This window comes from Scyliorhinus canicula, chromosome 4 (genome assembly GCF_902713615.1).
Source record: "Scyliorhinus canicula chromosome 4, sScyCan1.1, whole genome shotgun sequence".
NCBI lineage: Eukaryota > Metazoa > Chordata > Chondrichthyes > Carcharhiniformes > Scyliorhinidae > Scyliorhinus > Scyliorhinus canicula.
This window is the reverse complement of record NC_052149.1, coordinates 44,768,610-44,787,145: the sequence shown is the minus strand read 5'-3', so window position 1 is coordinate 44,787,145 and position 18,536 is coordinate 44,768,610. Positions and strand designations below refer to the sequence as shown.

Here is an 18,536-nt window from a genome sequence, read left to right as displayed (position 1 = left end):
GTCCCCTCTTCCATTTGCGCGAGTGATAGAGTCCTTGGCCATTGTGCTGAGGAGCTTTTTGGGATCCAAATTGAATGTGGAAAAGAGAGAGTGCCTCTGGTCTCCCCTCCAGGGGTTGGAGCAGGTTTGGGAGGAATGCTGCTTCGTGTAGCGACTACAAATCTCTGGTATCTGGGGGTGCAGGTGACTCGGTATTGGGCCCGGCTCCGTAAATTGAATTTTACGAGCCTGGCGAGCAGGATCAAGGTGGAGCTGTTGAGGTGGAATCGTCTCCCCCTGTCATTGACAGGCTGGGTGCAGGCGGCAAAGATTCATGTTTTGCTGCAGTTTTTTTTTATTCCAGTGTTTATAGGTCTTCCTGTGAAAGGTTTTGTTATGGGGGTGGAATGATTGATTTCGTAGTTTTCTGGGCAGGTACGGTCGCGAGAATTCGGAAGATGGTACTTCAGAGAGGGAGACAGTCCAGGGTTTGGCTTTCCGAATTTGATGTGTTAATATTACATGGCGAAGTGGCGGCGAATGCCGAGACGAGTGGGGTTGGGGTAGGGAGCCAGAGGATGGAGGCTGGTTCGTTTCGAGCATTGTGGGTACTGGCAATGGCACGGCTTCTGTTTGCCCCAGGGAAATATTCGGGTAGTCCGGTGGTGGTGCCACGCTGAAGATATGGAGGCAATTTCAGCAACATTTTACGTTGGGGGGTAGGTTAAGGCTTATGCCGATCCAAGAGAATCATGGGTTTGAGTCGGCGAGATTGGATGTTCGGCTTCGGGAGAGGGTGGCCGTGAAAATGAAGGACATATTTCTGGAAGGGCAGTTCGTGAGTTTGGAGGAGTTGGTGGAGAAGTTTAGTTTTGGCTGTTGGGGTTTGGCCGTTAGGGTTTGGCTGTTAAGGTTTATGCAGGTGTGGGATTGTCCCGACATTTCCGGTGATTCCTCCCTCGTTGTTGGAGGAAGTGTTGTCGATGATTGGGTTGGAGGGAGGGGGGGGGGGGAAATCCCGGTGATTTATGGGAGGATTCTGGAGGAGGATACAGTGTTGTTGGAGAGCTATAGAGGCCAAGTGGGAGGAGGAGCTGGGAGTGTCACTCGAGGAAGCGATGTGAGGTGTTGCGGAGGGCGAATGCCTCAACCTCATGTGCGAGACTGGGGTTAATGCAATTAAAGATGGTGAGGGGGGTTATTTTTCAAAACATAGGTGGTTTGGTAGGTAGTGTTATCCTTTTGTTCTTTTTGTTTTGTGTTGTTTTTATGTTTGAAATTTAAAAAATAGAATACAAATATTTTCAATAAATAGTTGGTAGAGTTTTATTCTTTTGTTCTTTGTTTTCTTTTTGTTTGTGTAGTTTTTATGTAAGCAATGTTAAAAACTGAACACAACTATTTTCAATAAATGTGTTGTCTTTTTTAGCTCTATCTATGCATATATTAATCTGATAATTCAAATGTTCTCTGTTTAAAATATATAAGTCCTACCCTTTATCATTTTTAATGAGGAAAGCTGATTCTAACATCAGACAGGCACATCTGTCTCTTGCCCTCTCGATCACGCGCTTGCCCCCTCGATCGCACTGTCGCTGAAAGCCCTCCTGCCTCACCTTGGCCTTGCTGTTGGTCATGGGCTATTCTTCCCAGAAACAGCGAGATGGAAAAAAAATCAAATGGGTTATTCAGAGGAAGGCCACTTAGAGCACTGGATGCTGTTGGGCGCCTATTTGCATCCAGTGCTCCAGAGGTATTGCTCTGGCCCATTTGATTTCTCTAATCCTCTTTAAATGTTGCACATTCGAACTGGCGTTTACCAGTCACATGGTGGCCACTAGCTTCGCGGACCCCAGTTTGGGAATCCCTGTTCTATCAGGTGTGGATATTGGGGTGTTCGGAGGGGTGAGGGTTGCAAAGTTTGGAACTAGAGCTAGTTAGGAGTGCGGAGGAAGTATACACCTTAAGCAGCTCATCTTCAAAGTTGTTTCGGGAGCATAACTTAGTTGGGAAGCCAGCTGATATATAGAATTTCAGACATGGTGTCTGTTTTTCAGATGACAACTCAAGGATAAGGTTTCAATCCATCAGTACCATGTAGCAAATTACACTGGAAAAGTTCCCAAGTAGCAGTTCAAATTGAGCTACGGGGACCTTGTGCTGTCAAGTTTATTCCTATAACTTTTTAAAAAATTACATCAGATAGTAAAGCAAATAGCTTGAGAGATTTGCCAATCAATCATGGGATGCTTTTCTCAACAAAGAAGCCCCCAAAGCATTATTGTTAAACAGATACGGTAGGCAGCTTATGGTGCTATGAAAGTAGAACTTCAAACACTTTATTCACCATTTGATGCTAAACATGACATCCATTGTCAAATTCGAATAAATAATTAGCTTGCATTCAATGCGTTAAAATTTTTAACGCTTGAGTAAGGAGGGCTCCGCAGGTACAACATTTCTAGTTTGGTGGGGAGAGTGAAAGCTGATCTGGCAAGGTGAGACGGTCTCCTTCTGTCACTGGAGGGTCGGATGCAGGTGGTTAAAATAAATGTGTTGCCGCGATATTTTTTCATTTTCCAATACCTGCCGATTTTCCTGCCAAAGGCTTTTTTCAGAGAGATTGAGGGAAGGATTACTTCGTTCATATGGCGAGGGAATGTGACCAGAGTTAGAAAGGTGCTACTACAGAGAGGAAGGCAGGCAAGGGATTTTGGGTCTTCCGAACCTGATGTATTACTACTGGGCGGCGAATGTGGAGGAGGTGCAGAGCTGGGTCAGAGGGGTTGATTCCCAGTGGGTCAGGATGGAGGAGAGTTTGTGCAGGAGGTCGGGATTGAAAGCACTAGCAACAGCGTCACTCCCGATGGCCCCCCGGGGAAATACTCGGGGAGACCGGTAATAATAGCTTCATTGAGAATTTGGAGACCGTTTCGCCAACACTTCGGGTTGGGGGCAGGGTCAAGGGAAATGCCGATTCGGGGGAACCGCAGATTTGAGCCAGGGAAGTGGGATGGAAATTTTTGGAAACGGGAGGAGAAGGGGATTAAGACACTAAAAGATTTGTTTTTTAGGGGTTGGTTTGCCGGATTGAAGGAGCTGGAAGCGAAATATGGGCTGGAGCAGGGGGAAATGTTTAGATACATGCAGGTTCGCGATTTTGCCAGAAAGGAGATACAGACCTTCCCGATGAAGCCGGCCCCCACATTGCTGGAGGAGGTGCTGACGACAGGGAGACTGGAGAAGGGGTAGTGTCAGCGGTTTACAGAGCTATTTTGGAAGAGGAGAAGGCACCACTGGAAGGGATCAAAGTGAAGTGGGAGGAAGAATTGGGAGAGGATATGGAGGAGGGGTTCTGGTGTGAGGTGCACCGGAGAGTGAACGCCTGCACCTCGTGTGTGAGGTTGGGGCTGATACAGCTGAAGGTGGTATACAGAGCACACCTCACGAGGGCAAGGATGAGCCGATTCTTTGAAGGGGTAGAAGATGTGTGCGAATAGGGGGGGGGGGGGGGGGGGGGGGGGGGGGGGGCGCTAATCACGTTCATATGTTTTGGTCCTGTCCAAAGCTGGAGGATTACTGGAAGGAAGTTTTTAGGGTAATTTCTAAAGTGGTGCACGTGAAACTGGACCTGGGCCCTGAGAGGCCATATTCGGGGTGTCGGACCAGCCAGGGTTGGAAACGGGTGCGGAGGCAGATGTTGTAGCCTTCGCCTCGTTGATTGTCCGAAGGCGGATCCTGGTGGGTTGGACAGCCACCAACAATAAACAATAATCAGTCGCAATCCTCATCTGAAGGATCAGAACGTCAAAAGTCACAATGGTTTGTAGTCGCAATTGTGTCAGTGTTAAAACATTTAACAAAAAATATTTTTATTCTCCTCCTTTTTCACATTTTCTACCAAGTTTACACCAAACTTGGTAGAAAATGTGAAAAAGGAGGAGAATAAAAATATTTTAAAAAAAATGTTTTAACACTGACAAAATTGCGACTACAAACCATTGTGACTTTTGACGTTCTGATCCTTCAAATACCTCCATATATATGGACATTCAGAGCCACCTGGGGAATTTTCACCTCCCTTTGTTTAAGGATAGATCAACAATAACATACCTACAGAGGAGCGGCACGGTAGCACAGTGGTTAGCACTGTTGATTCACAGCTCCAGGATCCCAGGTTCAATTCCCGGCATGGGTCACTGTCTGCACGTTCTCCCCGTGTCTGCGTGAGTTTCCTCCGGGTGCTCTGGTTTCCTCCCACAAGTCCCAAAAGATGTGCAGATTAGGTGGATAGACCATTGCCCTTGGTGTCCAAAAACAGTTTAGAAGGGGTTATGGGGATAGGGTGGAGATGTGGGCTTAAGTAGGGTGCTCTTTTCAAGGGCCGGTGCCGACTCGATGGGCCAAATGGCCTCCTTCTGTACTGTCAATTCTATGATTTCAGCTGGCCCGTCTTTTTGTTTCACCATGGACAAAAACATGTTAAATGAACGGGAATGGTCCCATCGACCTTCCACTGTATAATGATGGTCTCTCATCCAAATTAGATTGGATGAATTTTAAGGTGCCAACCAACAACATTGGATGTGTAATCAACAGACCACTTTCTTTTTGTATGGGGGGGGCAAATGTGGAAGGACATTAATGACCAAATTAAAATGATCAATCATGCTCCTAACGTGGCTCAGTTTACGCTGGCTAGAAGTGACATAACATTCATATGAAGAGACCTGTTCTCTACAAACAAAAGAAACATTCAAGCCCTATGCCTTTTGAATTACTTGGGCGAATGGGGAGCAAATGTTGTTTTCTCCATGGCGATGCCTGAGCCAATAATCTACAGTACAAATTATGATGGTTTGAAATTTGGCATTCTTGTGTTTGCCTGATCAGTGCAAGAGGAAAGGCTGCAGTGACATGCCTCCCTTTGAGCAACATTCAGCTCTGTACCTCCAAGAGACTCCTGACATTCCAATTCAGTCGCACAAAAAGTTTGGAAGGAGACACATTTCCAGATCCTCCTTTAAAACACACCTTTTGTGTCATGAGCTCAGAGTATTACTGCAAAGACTTGGGAGCAGATCACTTGTCTGTCGCGGATGCAATTGGCTCATCACCCATTGACACATTGCGGGGGGTGGGCGGGGGGGGGGGGGGGTGGTGTTGGGAGGAGGAAGTGGGGTGGGAGCTGACTCTGGAAAATGATGATGTTGAAGTAGGATGTGAGTTTTCGCTTGTCAACTGCTGATCAATGATGATCAGTTGGACTAAATTTAAGGCAAGGTACATCCCTGCAGAAAGGGTGAGTCACGATGACCAATCTGCCTCACCTCTTCTGGTTAAAGTGCTGGGGAACCTAACAGTATATTAGTGAATGATGTGCAATGGGATAGGCAAGCTCTTAACTAATTAGATTTATATAATAATGATAATCACTTATTGTCACAAGTAGGCTTCAATGAAGTTACTGTGAAAAGCCCCTAGTCGCCATATTCCGGCGCCTGTTCGGGGAGGACGGTATGGGAATTGAACCTGCACTGCTGGCATTGTTCTGCTTTACAAGCCAGCTGTTTAGTCCACTGTTTCTAAACCAGCCCCTATAGAAACAACATCAAAGGGCTTGTCCGGGATTTGAACCCACGACCTCTCCCATTTTGGTGCAGCACAAACCCCGAAGCGAGAATCTTACCCTTGTAGCCATGGAATCGTGCAGGGTTGAGTTTTCTCCTGACCCTCCCTGTCCTCCATCCCTTTTATTTTTGGCAACAGCTGTATTCTTCAGAATAAAGCAGCACTGCCTTTCTTGTATTGTAAAACAAAACCATCGGTTCTTGCTGTCGATGAAGTCTGAGGGATACATTTTGTTGCAGTCTTCTGTGACTCCAGCAGTTGAATGAGCAGATTTTGATATTGATGTTGATGCTGATGACCAGAGCAATAGACTCGTATGATCCATTGAGCCAGCCCACTGATGATTTTCTTTTTGTTTTCTATTCTAATTTAGGAAATTCTACAACTACAATCGTAGTAACGATGCCCACTAATGCAACATCACCTGCATTCAATTTGTCAACAACTATAATGGGATCCAATAACTTCTCTACAGTAGCCAGTGATTACACTCTTCCTCACATTGGCAATGGAAGCACCATAGACATCACCACAACTCCAAGCTTGAAAAATGGAACTGGCTTTAGTTATTCATCAGTGAACTCAACTGTCAGCACCTTGACTGATGCTCCAGATGTGGGTGACATAACCGACAGGATGACTAATAATGATACAAGCAATGACCTTCAAAAAGGAAATGAAACCAAAATCCATGTTAGCATACCGAGTCCTACAAGTGGTCCCAGTACAATTTCAGTGAATGCCAGTGTTGGTCCTGTCATGACTGAGAGAAATGGAAACGCTACTGAAGTTGGCCATACTGTCACAACAGTCTCCCAGCAAACGTTGACACCTGGAAAAATGGACTCATCTGCTAGCAACTCTCCACATGAAACCACAGTTGAACCAACACTTACGACATCTGCTGGTCAGAAGGTATCAAAAGGTAAGGCTTTTACACTAATTTGAACAAAAATTACTCACGAAAGCTATCCTGGACGCCAGTGTTGTGCTATAGGTTCCTGGAGAAATGGATTAAAGCCCCTAGTTCTTCACCCTTTTCGGGTAGTATTTGAGCTCAAGTTGTAGAATAGAAGCACATTGTGATAGGTTCTGTATGATGTTTTTAAAAACAAAAGTCACCTCAATTTATTTGTTTTGAAGGCCAGCTTAGCATAGCACGCATGCTGAGGAGATGAGGCAGTAAGATGCTATGAAATATTTCCATTAATTTTTGAAAATGATGTGTTGGCACATTGAATATTTGTTGTAGGCGTGCGATGTCGAAGCATAAGTTGCTCTGCTCATTTCTTCACACCTCATGGTATGGTGCTTCCCTCTTCAGTTGCTTGTCAGAGTCTCCCATTTTCAATGAAAAATAGGATTAGGATAAAGAATATGAGGTGGTTTCCTGTTGGCACCTTCATGTAAGCTTAAAGGAAATATAAGTCTTCCGAATGGTCCTCTGTCTGTCCCTCGATATTCTAGCTCCTCCACTGAAAAAGCGAAAGTTCCACATTGGCCATGGCTCGTAACAGCTGAGAATAGGATCCATACATGGGCCTGAGGTGACTCGCTGGTACAACCATCTCCCGAGGTCTCCATTTACCCTACTCTGCTCCCCTTACATTTGAGTATTGTGATTTCCAAAATGTACTGAGCGCAAGTAATGCTGTTCGAAGGAATTATTTTCTACTCTTCCTCCCTGCACATCATTCCTCCTAAACCTCAATATTTCTCTTCTCCTATTTGAGCAATTTGAGGAGAACATCGAATGTCATTGTTCTGTTCAAAAAGATTGATTTTGGAAATGGTATTTGGGGGGTGTGAGAGGTTTTGGAGCACTGTAGGGATTGAAAATTCATTTTTAAAAATTGCTATTATTTAAGGCCTTGACTTTACTTTAAAGAAATTTTGGTGTACCCAATTATTTGTTTTCCAATTAAGGGGTAATTTAGCATGGCCAATCCACCTGCCCAGCACATCTTTGGATTGTGGGGGTGAGACCCACGCAGACACAGGGAGGAGTTGCAAACTCCACACGGACAGTGACCCAGAGCCGGGATCGAACCTGCGTCCTCAGTGCCGTGAGGCAGCAGTACTAACCACAGTGCCAGCGTGCTGCCCACGATTGAAAACTCTTTAACTCCTACTCTGTAGCATTGGCTGTTTGAGAGTTCTGTGCAAGTTAGCAGTTTTCCTAAATGGGGTTTCTAGGATACCAGTGTTATCCGTCCGGGCAGGTGTAGGTTATCCGTCCGGGCAGGTGTAGGTTATCCGTCCGGGCAGGTGTAGGTTATCCGTCTGGGCAGGTGTAGGTTATCCGTCTGGGCAGGTGTAGGTTATCCGTCTGGGCAGGTGTAGGTTGTCCGTCTGGGCAGGTGTAGGTTATCCGTCTGGGCAGGTGTAGGTTGTCCGTCTGGGCAGGTGTAGGTTATCCGTCTGGGCAGGTGTAGGTTATCCGTCTGGGCAGGTGTAGGTTGTCCGTCTGGGCAGGTGTAGGTTGTCAGTCTGGGCAGGTGTAGGTTGTCCGTCTGGGCAGGTGTAGGTTGTCCGTCTGGGCAGGTGGAGGTTGTCCGTCTGGGCAGGTGTAGGTTGTCAGTCTGGGCAGGTGTAGGTTGTCCGTCTGGGCAGGTGTAGGTTATCCGTCTGGGCAGGTGTAGGTTGTCCGTCTGGGCAGGTGTAGGTTGTCCGTCTGGGCAGGTGTAGGTTATCCGTCTGGGCAGGTGTAGGTTGTCAATCTGGGCAGGTGTAGGTTGTCAATCTGGGAAGGTGTAGGTTATCCGTCTGGGCAAGTGTAGGTTGTCAGTCTGGGCAGGTGTAGGTTGTCAGTCTGGGCAGGTGTAGGTTATCCGTCTGGGCAGGTGTAGGTTGTCAGTCTGCGCAGGTGTAGGTTGTCCGTCTGGGCAAGTGTAGGTTGTCAGTCTGGGCAGGTGTAGGTTGTCAATCTGGGAAGGTGTAGGTTATCCGTCTGGGCAGGTGTAGGTTGTCAATCTGGGAAGGTGTAGGTTATCCGTCTGGGCAGGTGTAGGTTGTCAGTCTGGGCAGGTGTAGGTTGTCAGTCTGGGCAGGTGTAGGTTGTCCGTCTGGGCAGGTGTAGGTTGTCCGTCTGGGCAGGTGTAGGTTGTCAGTCTGGGCAGGTGTAGGTTGTCAGTCTGGGCAGGTGTAGGTTGTCAGTCTGGGCAGGTGTAGGTTGTCAGTCTGGGCAGGTGTAGGTTGTCAGTCTGGGCAGGTGTAGGTTGTCAGTCTGGGCAGGTGTAGGTTATCCGTCTGGGCAGGTGTAGGTTGTCAGTCTGGGCAGGTGTAGGTTGTCAGTCTGGGCAGGTGTAGGTTATCCGTCTGGGCAGGTGTAGGTTGTCAGTCTGGGCAGGTGTAGGTTGTCAGTCTGGGCAGGTGTAGGTTGTCAGTCTGGGCAGGTGTAGGTTATCCGTCTGGGCAGGTGTAGGTTGTCAGTCTGCGCAGGTGTAGGTTGTCAGTCTGGGCAGGTGTAGGTACGATCCAGCTTCAGACCATCACAATTCGGATGAAAGCAGTGGACCTGAAATGTAATTTCTCTCTCGGGTGCTGCCTGGTCTGTGTTTCCAGCATTTTCTGTTTTTATTTTAGCTTCTGACCTCTATCTGCTTAGACCATAGGATGTAGGAGCAGAATTAGGCCACTCAGCCCATTGAGTCTGCTCCACCATTCAATCATGGCTGATATTTTTCTCAACCCCATTCTCATGCCTTCTGCCCATAACCCCTGATCCCCTTATTAATCAAGAACCTATCTATCTCTGTCTTAAAGACACTCTGTGATTTGGCCTCCATAGCCTTCTGCGGCAAAGAGTTCCACAGATACACCACCCTCTTGCTGAAGAAATTCCTCCTCATCTCTGTTTTAAAGGATCATCCCGTTAGTCTGCGATTGTGTCCTCTGGTTCTAGTTTTTCCAACAAGTGGAAACATCCTCTCCACGTCCACTCTATCCAGGCCTCGCAGTATCCTGTAAGTTTAGATCGCCCCCAGCCCAGTATCCTATGCAGCACCTTGCCAAAGGCCTTCTGGAAATCTAAATAAATCATGTCCACTGGTTCTCCTTTGTCTAACTTCCTTGTTGCCTAAAAGATTTGTCAGACATGACTTCCCCTTGACAAAGCCATGCCGACCCATTCCTATTTTACCATGCACTTCCAAGTACTCCGCGATCTCATCTTTAATAATGGACTCTAAAATCTCACCAATGACCGAAGTCAGGCTAACCAGCCTATAATTTCCTGTCTTCTTCCTCTTTTCTTAAACAGCGGTGTTACATTAGCCACTTTCCAGTCCTCTGGGACCCTTCCTGCCTCTAGTGATTCCTGAAAGATCACCACCAATGTCTCCACAGCTATCTGTGTACCCCTGGGGTGTAGTCCATCCGGTCCAGGTGATTTATCCACCTTCAGACCTTTCAGTTTCCCTGGAACCTTCTCCTTTGTGATGGCCACTGCAGTCACCAGTGCCTCCTGATTCTCCTGGAGCTCTGGCATCCCACTGGTGTCTTCCACCGTGAAGACTGATGCAAAGTAACTATTCAGTTCCTCTGCCACTTCTTCTTTGTTTCCTATTATTACTTCTCCAACCACATTTTCCAGTGGTTCAATGTCTATTTTTGCCTCTTTTATATATTGACGGTATATTGCTGAGTTGTAGCTCCAGATTCCTACTGCTTCCTTATTGCTGTGATGAGATAATTGTCTACTTACTCAAATGAATGTATTTAAAGATGACGTTTAAGCATTTTCCCAGGATCCTGTGAATTATAATGCCAATATCAGGAAGCCAAAATGATTTGGGATGACCCGAGAACCTCCCAAAATACAATCCCAATGATCTATTTGTGGGGCAGAATTTTACAGCCCCCTGACATGGGTGGCTTTGCAAGCCAAGTTCCCCTGCAGCGGTCCCGTCTGCCCAGGCCCATCTGCGATTTTTGTTGTTTTTTTTTCTTGCATGGGATGGGCAAAGCCACTTCCGCTCTGCCTTCGTTTTGAGACTGACATTAGGAGTTCCAGGGCAGCGGGTAGCCCAGCAGGTCGCCCTGCTGGAGCTCAGGTGGAGAAGATGGGACTCCTCATTCAGAGGGCTCTTTTACCACATCCGCCTCTGTGTGCTTGTCCCACCACTACCACCACGGCCTCTCCGTCAAGAACCCCCCCCTATGTGGGCCTCACCTGCCCTGTCCTGAAATTCGAATCTGGACTTTCAGGTGGCAGAGAGGGCAGTCCAAAAAGTCCTGCCTCTGAAGTTTTTATATAATGACATCCTTTGTACTGATGCAAAATATTTTCAGCTAATACTTGAAACTCCGCTACGTACCTGGCACTCTCCTCGACAGTGACCCTCAACGGTTATTTATAAACATTGGTCGTACCAAGCACATTGGATTGGATCTGTTTATTGTCACGTGTACCGAGGTACAGTGAAAAGTATTTTTCACTCAACAGATCATTCAGTACATGGAAGAAAAGGGAATTAAACATAATTCAAAAAAATACATGAGAATACATAATAGGGCAACACAAGATATACAATGTAACTACATAAGCACTGGCATGGGTTGAAGCATACAGGGTGTAGTGTTAATGAGGTCAGTCAATAAGAGGGTAATTTAGAAGTCTGGTGACTGTGGGGAAGAAGCTGTTTTTGAGTCTGTTCGTGTATGTTCTCAGACTTCTGAATCTCCTGCCCGATGGAACAAATTGGAAAAGTGAGTAAGCCGGGTGGGAGGGATCCTTGATTATGCTGCCTGCTTTCCCCCGGCAGCGGGAGGTATAGATGGAGTCCATGGATGGGAGGCAGGTTTGTGTGATGGACTGGGCGATATTCACGACTCTCTGAAGTTCCTTGCGGTCCTGGGCCAAGCAGTTGCCATACCAGGCTGTGATGCAGCCCGAGAGGATGCTTTCTATAGTTACTGCAGTTATTGAGTTACTGCAATGTTTTCATCAAGTCTTAAGCTGAGAGAAGGGGGAGGAGATAAGTCACTCCTTGAATCAACTGTGTCATCAGGATTGCTGCATGGTCTTATTACAAATGAGCATCTCTTGTGTTTTTTTTTTAGATTCAGCTAATGCCACGGCCTCTACGCAGTCTCCAGTGTCTGAAACAATGCCAATACGACCAACCTCTCAAAATTCTAAGACCATACCAACTACGGTGACATCCAGTGGCTCTGGAGTGACGTCAAGCATTACAGTGGCCCTGCCCACCATTCATACCAGAGCCACCACCACAGTGAAAGCAGCTGCCACAAGTAGCACAACAATCGGCAAAGTAACCACATCATTTTCTGTGCAGCATAGCGAGGAGAATTCGGCCAATACCAAAGAAATGGTGGATGGTGGGTGATTTTGGCAACCTATTTATATCCTGTGAGGAGACCCACAACGAGTCTAATTACCAGCAAAGACTAGCTGCAGCAAATGGCCTGTTTGGTCCTGTGTATTCCCTGTGATCTTCGTTTTGTTAAGTTTCTACATTTACTGATTATTTGGTGTGCTTTTGGAAATAGTGGAATTGTGGCAAGCAAGCTCACAGGTGGTTAAAGCATGCTTTGAGTCACTTGCTGTTTACAATTTTGTGAAATAATTAAATATAGAGTTCGATAATTAAGTCCCAAAGAAGTGACTATATCCACAAAAAGCATTTATTTTGGGAACGAGTTAAGCAACCCATATTTCTGAGATTCTCCCATTCCTTTTAATGGACATGGGACATTGGAGAGAGAACTGAGCAACCTACAGTTTTTAAATGATCCAGCAACATAAAGTTTGGAATGATGAGAATTTGGCTAATTGATTCTGTTCTTGCTCATTCTATAATTTACACTGTGAAATCTAAATGTATATAGTCTCCTGCCGAAACTGGGTGACTTAAGAAGACCAAACTATTATGGGCAAACTTAGTGACACGATAGGGAATCAGGCTAACCTTCTAACCTATTCTATCTGAGCTAGTGACATACCACATGGGAGATGTGCGTGGAAAGTTTTATACGCAGAGGGTGGTGGGTGCCTGGAACGCTTTGCCAGCGGAGGTGGTAGAGATAGCAACATTTAAGATGCATCTAGACAGATATATGAACGGGCAGGGAACAGAAGGAAGTAGACCTTGGAAAATAGGGGACAGGTTTAGATAAAGGATCTGGATCGGCGCAGTCTGGGAGGGCCGAAGGGCCTGTTCTTGTGCTGTAATTTTCTTTGTTTATTCTTTGTTCACATCTGACCATCCTCTGCTTCCTTGTCCTATACTTGTACTGCAGTAGTCTAGACCTGATCTTAAGTCCTTGTTAGCCTCTCGAGTCATGTACCAATATTTTGTTAGAATATAGCTGATATATACCTTCATTCTATTACTTTCCCTCCCTATCCCTTGCATTTGTCTAACAAAAACTTTTTGACCCCAGTCTTAAATCTCACCTGGCCCAGCGTTCCATGGCCTTTTTGGGAGAGGATTCCAGATTTCCACTACCCTTAGTTGTGGGTGGGGGATTGGAGCAGGAGGTGGTCGAAATAGCCAATCTCTAATTAAGATGATGCTCCTTTGTTCTGGATCCACCACTAAAGGAAAAAGTGTGGATTTAGTGCAACCCATTTCCTATTCTCAATTAAGGATATATGCAAGGGGGGGTGGACCATAAAGTAGGGAGGTCTTACAGGGCATTGTTTAATCACAATTGGAGTATAGTGAATAGTTTTGCTATCTTCACTTGAGGGTTATACTTGCATTGGAAGCAAAGAAGGTTAACCATGCTGATTTCCAGGATAAAGGGGTTGTCGTATGAGGAAACGATGAGCATTTTGGGCCCATATTCATTGGCGTTTAGAAGAATGAGAGGCAATTTTATTGGGGGTGGGGGAAAGATTCTGAGGGGGCTTGACAGGGTAGATGATGAGAGAATATTTCCTCTTGTGGGGGATTTCAGAACTGGGGGACACAGTTTTAAAAATCAGGGGTCTTCCATTTAGGATGGGCAGGAAGAGGAACTTCATCTCTGAAGGTCATTAATTTTTGAAATTCTCTTCCCCACAGAGCGCTGGAGGCTGGGTCATTGAATATATTCAAGTCTGGAAGGCTGCATTAGATTTTTGACAAGGGAGTTGAGGATTCGAGGGGTCAGACAAATGTGGAGTTAAGACCACAATCTGATCATCCATGATTTTATTGAATGTGGCCCAGGTTCGAGGGGCAGAATGGCCTACTCCTATTTCTTACGAGCTTGTAATCTTTGTTTCTTTATCATAAAAATCACGATTAAATTGCCCTTCAACTTTCTAAAATTTTTGATGCAGATTGCCTTGTAAAGTGAGATTAATTTCATAGAATCATAGAGTTTAGAGTGCAGAAGGAGGCCATTCGGCCCGAGTCTGCACTGGCTCTGGAAAAGCCCACACCTCCACCCTATCCCTGTATCCCAGCAACCCCACCTAACCTAAGGGCAATTTAGCATAGCCAATCCACCTAACCTGCACATCTTTGTGGGAGGAAAACGGAGCACCCGGACAAAACCCAGGCAAATTGGGGGGAGATTTTCAGAAACTTTGGGAGCAGAATTTGTGAAATTGCAAGAATAGAGCGAGAAAGCAGAGGAACTTTTGTAATATTCTTGGAACTTTCAAACCACAGATAGTTTTGCTTACCCTGGTAGTCCAAGGAAATGGGGAAGTTTGTTGCTGCAAGCTAACAATGAGACAATGTGAAGAAATCTGACTTAGATATACAAACCGTACCAGTGAAAGTACTTTTTCCTTTTTGAACAGGGAAGCCGGTTTCTAGTCCAAATGGAACCAAAGTGGACCCGCTTGTTATAGGAATGATCACCATTTTCTTTATAATTATTGGAATTGTTTCCATTCTCGGATTTCTGAAGTACCGTCAGCGAAACAACCAACCAGAGTTCAGGCGCCTTCACGAGCTTCCAATGGTAAGATGGGATGGAAAGTTACTGTCCTGAAAATAGAGTGGAAGCTTTAACATGCAATTTAATTTCCCAAAGAAATGTGTCCTTTTCAGTTGTGCACCTGTATGCCATTTTGCCACTTTTCACTCTGCTATGTTTATTGATGCTGTTAATTGTGGTATTCTTGTGTGATGGTGAACTGATCATTTGATCAAAGGTAATCTGAAGTGGATTCCATTGTGCTGGGAGTTATTTTCTGGATTTGTGTATTTTTACTTCAGGTTATCCAAAATGAATGATTCATGAGTAAGCCTGAAAATCATGTTTTACGTTCAAAATTATTATGTTTCTATAAATCCGGGGGCTCAAGTTATATAAGGGGGGAAAGGCAGGATCAGGGTTTTGAACTTGATGATCAGCCATGATTGTCATGAATGGCGCAGCAGGCTCGAAAGGCCGAATGGCCTCCTGCTTTTATTTTCTTATGTTGCTATTAGTGGGATGGGAACACAGCAATAGAATTGTAAAAAGATATATTGATTTATTTACATTGGATTACAGCGCAGTCAGGCCTTTCTGCCAAACCAGTTCATATAGTGTTAATGTTCCACTCCAGCTCCTCCCATTTTTCCTCACCTAATTCCATCATTGTTATTCTCCATTCCTCAAACTTGGGCTAACTAGTGTTCCAGACAAAACTCTCAAATTATCGTACAATTTCCTCTATTGTACCATACCAAGTTACCATAGAAGTATCAAAACTCCACTATTAAAGGTATCGACAGCTCTATTACATGAAGTATCAGGGCTTGGACCTAAATACCACCTGTTAAGAGCGAGGTGATCAGATTCCCCCTTGGATAATTCCTGGACCCAGTACACAGCTTCTTACGATGGCTATTCCTGCAGGTTTTTGCTCCAGACGTTCCTTTGTCTTTCCTTATACAGATCTTCTTTATGCTTCCAGTGATTTACTCTTAGGGCAAGCACCAATCAATCACTGTCCCATTGTCACAAATGCTCCGAAGTCGTGACTCTCTTGGAGGTCATATTTCTCTCATTGACCATTTGTATTTAATTCTCAGTCCTGGTATAATTCTCAGATTTCTGGTTTGGCACGCCGTCGGGATTCTCCGTTTCGCCGGCTCGTCAATGGGGTTTCCCATTGTGGGGCAGCCCCACGTCGTCAGAAAACCCCTGGGCTGCCGGCAAAACAGAGAATCCCGACGGCGGAGAATTCAGCCCCCTGTCTCAGTAATCCCTACTATGTCTGGGTCCTCTCAACACACAATTACTACCAGCACCCCTGTTTTATTATAAACACCTTGTGCGTTGCTGTGCAGACATTTTACCGCATTTTTAATGATTTTGCTTTCACTTTGTTTATCCATCTTTTTATTTGTTTTCCCAATTAACGGGCAATTTGCCATAGCCAATCCACCTACCCTACACATCTTTGGGTTGTGGAGGTGAGACCCACACAGACATATGGAGAATGTGCAAACTCTACATAGTGTCCCAGGGCCAGGATCGAACCTGGGTCCTTGGCGCTGTGAGGCAGCAATGTTAACCAATGCACCACTGTGCTGCTCCTATCCATCTTTTTAGACCCTCGTTCTCTAACTCTATTTATTCCCTTGCCATCAATGCCGTCCCTTACTTTAGTCTTTCCTATGTTCTCCTGTTGTGTTCTGTTAACATTTGGGATGCTTGCTTTTCTTGTTGATCCCTCACCACCATACTCAATTAAAGACCTTCCCGCTTCCCTATTTGCCCTTTCCATTTGGACAAGGATCCCATCCCATTGTTACAGCTCCTTCCTATCCCAGAACAGGTGCCAGTGTCCCCATGAAAAGGAACCCCTCTCTTACACATCAGCCCTTTAGCCATATAAAGTTTGTAGCAGTCCAACAATTGGCGTGAAATATTTGCAGAGTCGGTGCCGTGGTAAACTGACTCCAGAACCGTTTTGGCCTGATTTGTAATTATGAATTCCTATAAGTCTGGATTAATTTCTGCTAGTGAAGTGCCACAAAGTCTGTGGCAGCGAGTTGGTTAGGTTTGTGTCAGTTGGTGCACACAAATGCTCTTGCATTCCGGAGTTTTCCAAGGCAGTGGAAGGGCACCTTGTTTGAATGAGGCTGGGGAATGGAAGTGCCACTTGGAGCTGAATGATTCAATGCCCATCTTCCCTATGTGTCTGGAAACCATTGGTGGGTCTTACCAGAAGACTGTCCTGGTGTCTTATGGCACAAATATTGCCCTTGAGCTGAAATGTGGGTATTTGGTGTTTAGGTGCCGTAGTTCATTATGGGACAGAATGATTTGGTGTTGTATGCCAGTGATCTCTCCAAATGGGACATTTACAGTCTCTGCTGTGCTATGGAATGATACTGATGGGAGTTGCTGTGCTTTAGGAATGATGCTGATGGGTGTTGCTGTGCTTTGGGAATGATACTGATGGGTGTTGTTGTGCTTTGGGAATGATACTGATGGGTGTTGTTGTGCTTTGGGAATGATACTGATGGGTGTTGTTGTGCTTTGGGAATGATACTGATGGGTGTTGTTGTGCTTTGGGAATGATACTGATGGGTGTTGTGCTTTGGGAATGATACTGATGGGTGTTGTGCTTTGGGAATGATACTGATGGGAGTTGTTCTGCTATGGGAATGATATTGATGGGAGTTGCTGTGCTATGGGAATGATACTGATGGAAGTTGCTGTGCTTTTGGGAATGATACTGATGGGTGTTGCTGTGCTATGGAATGATACTGATGGGTGTTGCTGTGCTTTTGGGAATGATACTGATGGGTGTTGCTGTGCTATGGGAATGACACTGATGGGTGTTGCTGTGCTTTGGGAATGATACTGATGGGAGTTGCTGTGCTTTGGGAATGACACTGATGGGTGTTGTTGTGCTTTGGGAATGATACTGATGGGAGTTGTTCTGCTATGGGAATGATATTGATGGGAGTTGCTGTGCTACGGGAATGATACTGATGGGTGTTGCTGTGCTTTTGGGAATGATACTGATGGGTGTTGCTGTGCTATGGGAATGACACTGATGGGAGTTGCTGTGCTATGGAATGACACTGATGGGAGTTGCTGTGCTATGGGAATGATACTGATGGGTGTTGCTGTGCTATGGGAATGATACTGATGGGTGTTGCTGTACTTTGGGAATGATACTGATGGGTGTTGCTGTGCTATGGGAATGATACTGATGGGAGTTGCTGTGCTATGGGAATGATACTGGTGGGAGTTGCTGTGCTTTGGGAATGATACTGATGGGAGTTGCTGTGCTTTGGGAATGACACTGATGGGTGTTGCTGTACTTTGGGAATGATACTGATGGGTGTTGCTGTGCTATGGGAATGATACTGATGGGTGTTGCTGTGCTATGGAATGATACTGATGGGAGTTGCTGTGCTATGGAATGATACTGATGGGGAGTTGCTGTGCTATGGGAATGACACTGATGGGAGTTGCTGTGCTATGGGAATGATACTGGTGGGAGTTGCTGTGCTTTGGGAATGATACTGATGGGAGTTGCTGTGCTATGGGAATGACACTGATGGGAGTTGCTGTGCTTTGGGAATGACACTGATGGGTGTTGCTGTGCTATGGAATGATACTGATGGGTGTTGCTGTGCTTTGGGAATGATACTGATAGGAGTTGCTGTGCTATGGGAATGATACTGATGGGTGTTGCTGTGCTTTGGGAATGATACTGATAGGAGGTGCTGTGCTATGGGAATGACACTGATGGGTGTTGCTGTACTTTGGGAATGACACTGATGGGTGTTGCTGTGCTATGGAATGACACTGATGGGAGTTGCTGTGCTATGGGAATGACACTGATGGGTGTTGCTGTGCTATGGGAATGACACTGGTGGGAGTTGCTGTGCTTTGGGAATGATTCTGATGGGTGTTGCTGTGCTATGGGAATGACACTGATGGGAGTTGCTGTTCTATGGGAATGATACTGATGGGTGTTGCTGTACTTTGGGAATGACACTGATGGG

General features: G+C 45.7%; 1 protein-coding gene across 1 annotated transcript in view; it reads left to right on the top strand.

Moving 5' to 3' along the window:
• Positions 1 to 18,536, top strand: part of LOC119964532 (mucin-22-like) — a 94,589-nt gene that overhangs the window by 69,020 nt on the left and 7,033 nt on the right. Inside the window, exons 2-4 of the mRNA XM_038794155.1 lie at positions 5,984 to 6,535; positions 11,674 to 11,952; positions 14,372 to 14,535. Of these exons, the coding sequence (XP_038650083.1) occupies positions 5,984 to 6,535; positions 11,674 to 11,952; positions 14,372 to 14,535 (995 nt within the window). The remainder of the gene's footprint in view (positions 1 to 5,983; positions 6,536 to 11,673; positions 11,953 to 14,371; positions 14,536 to 18,536) is intronic.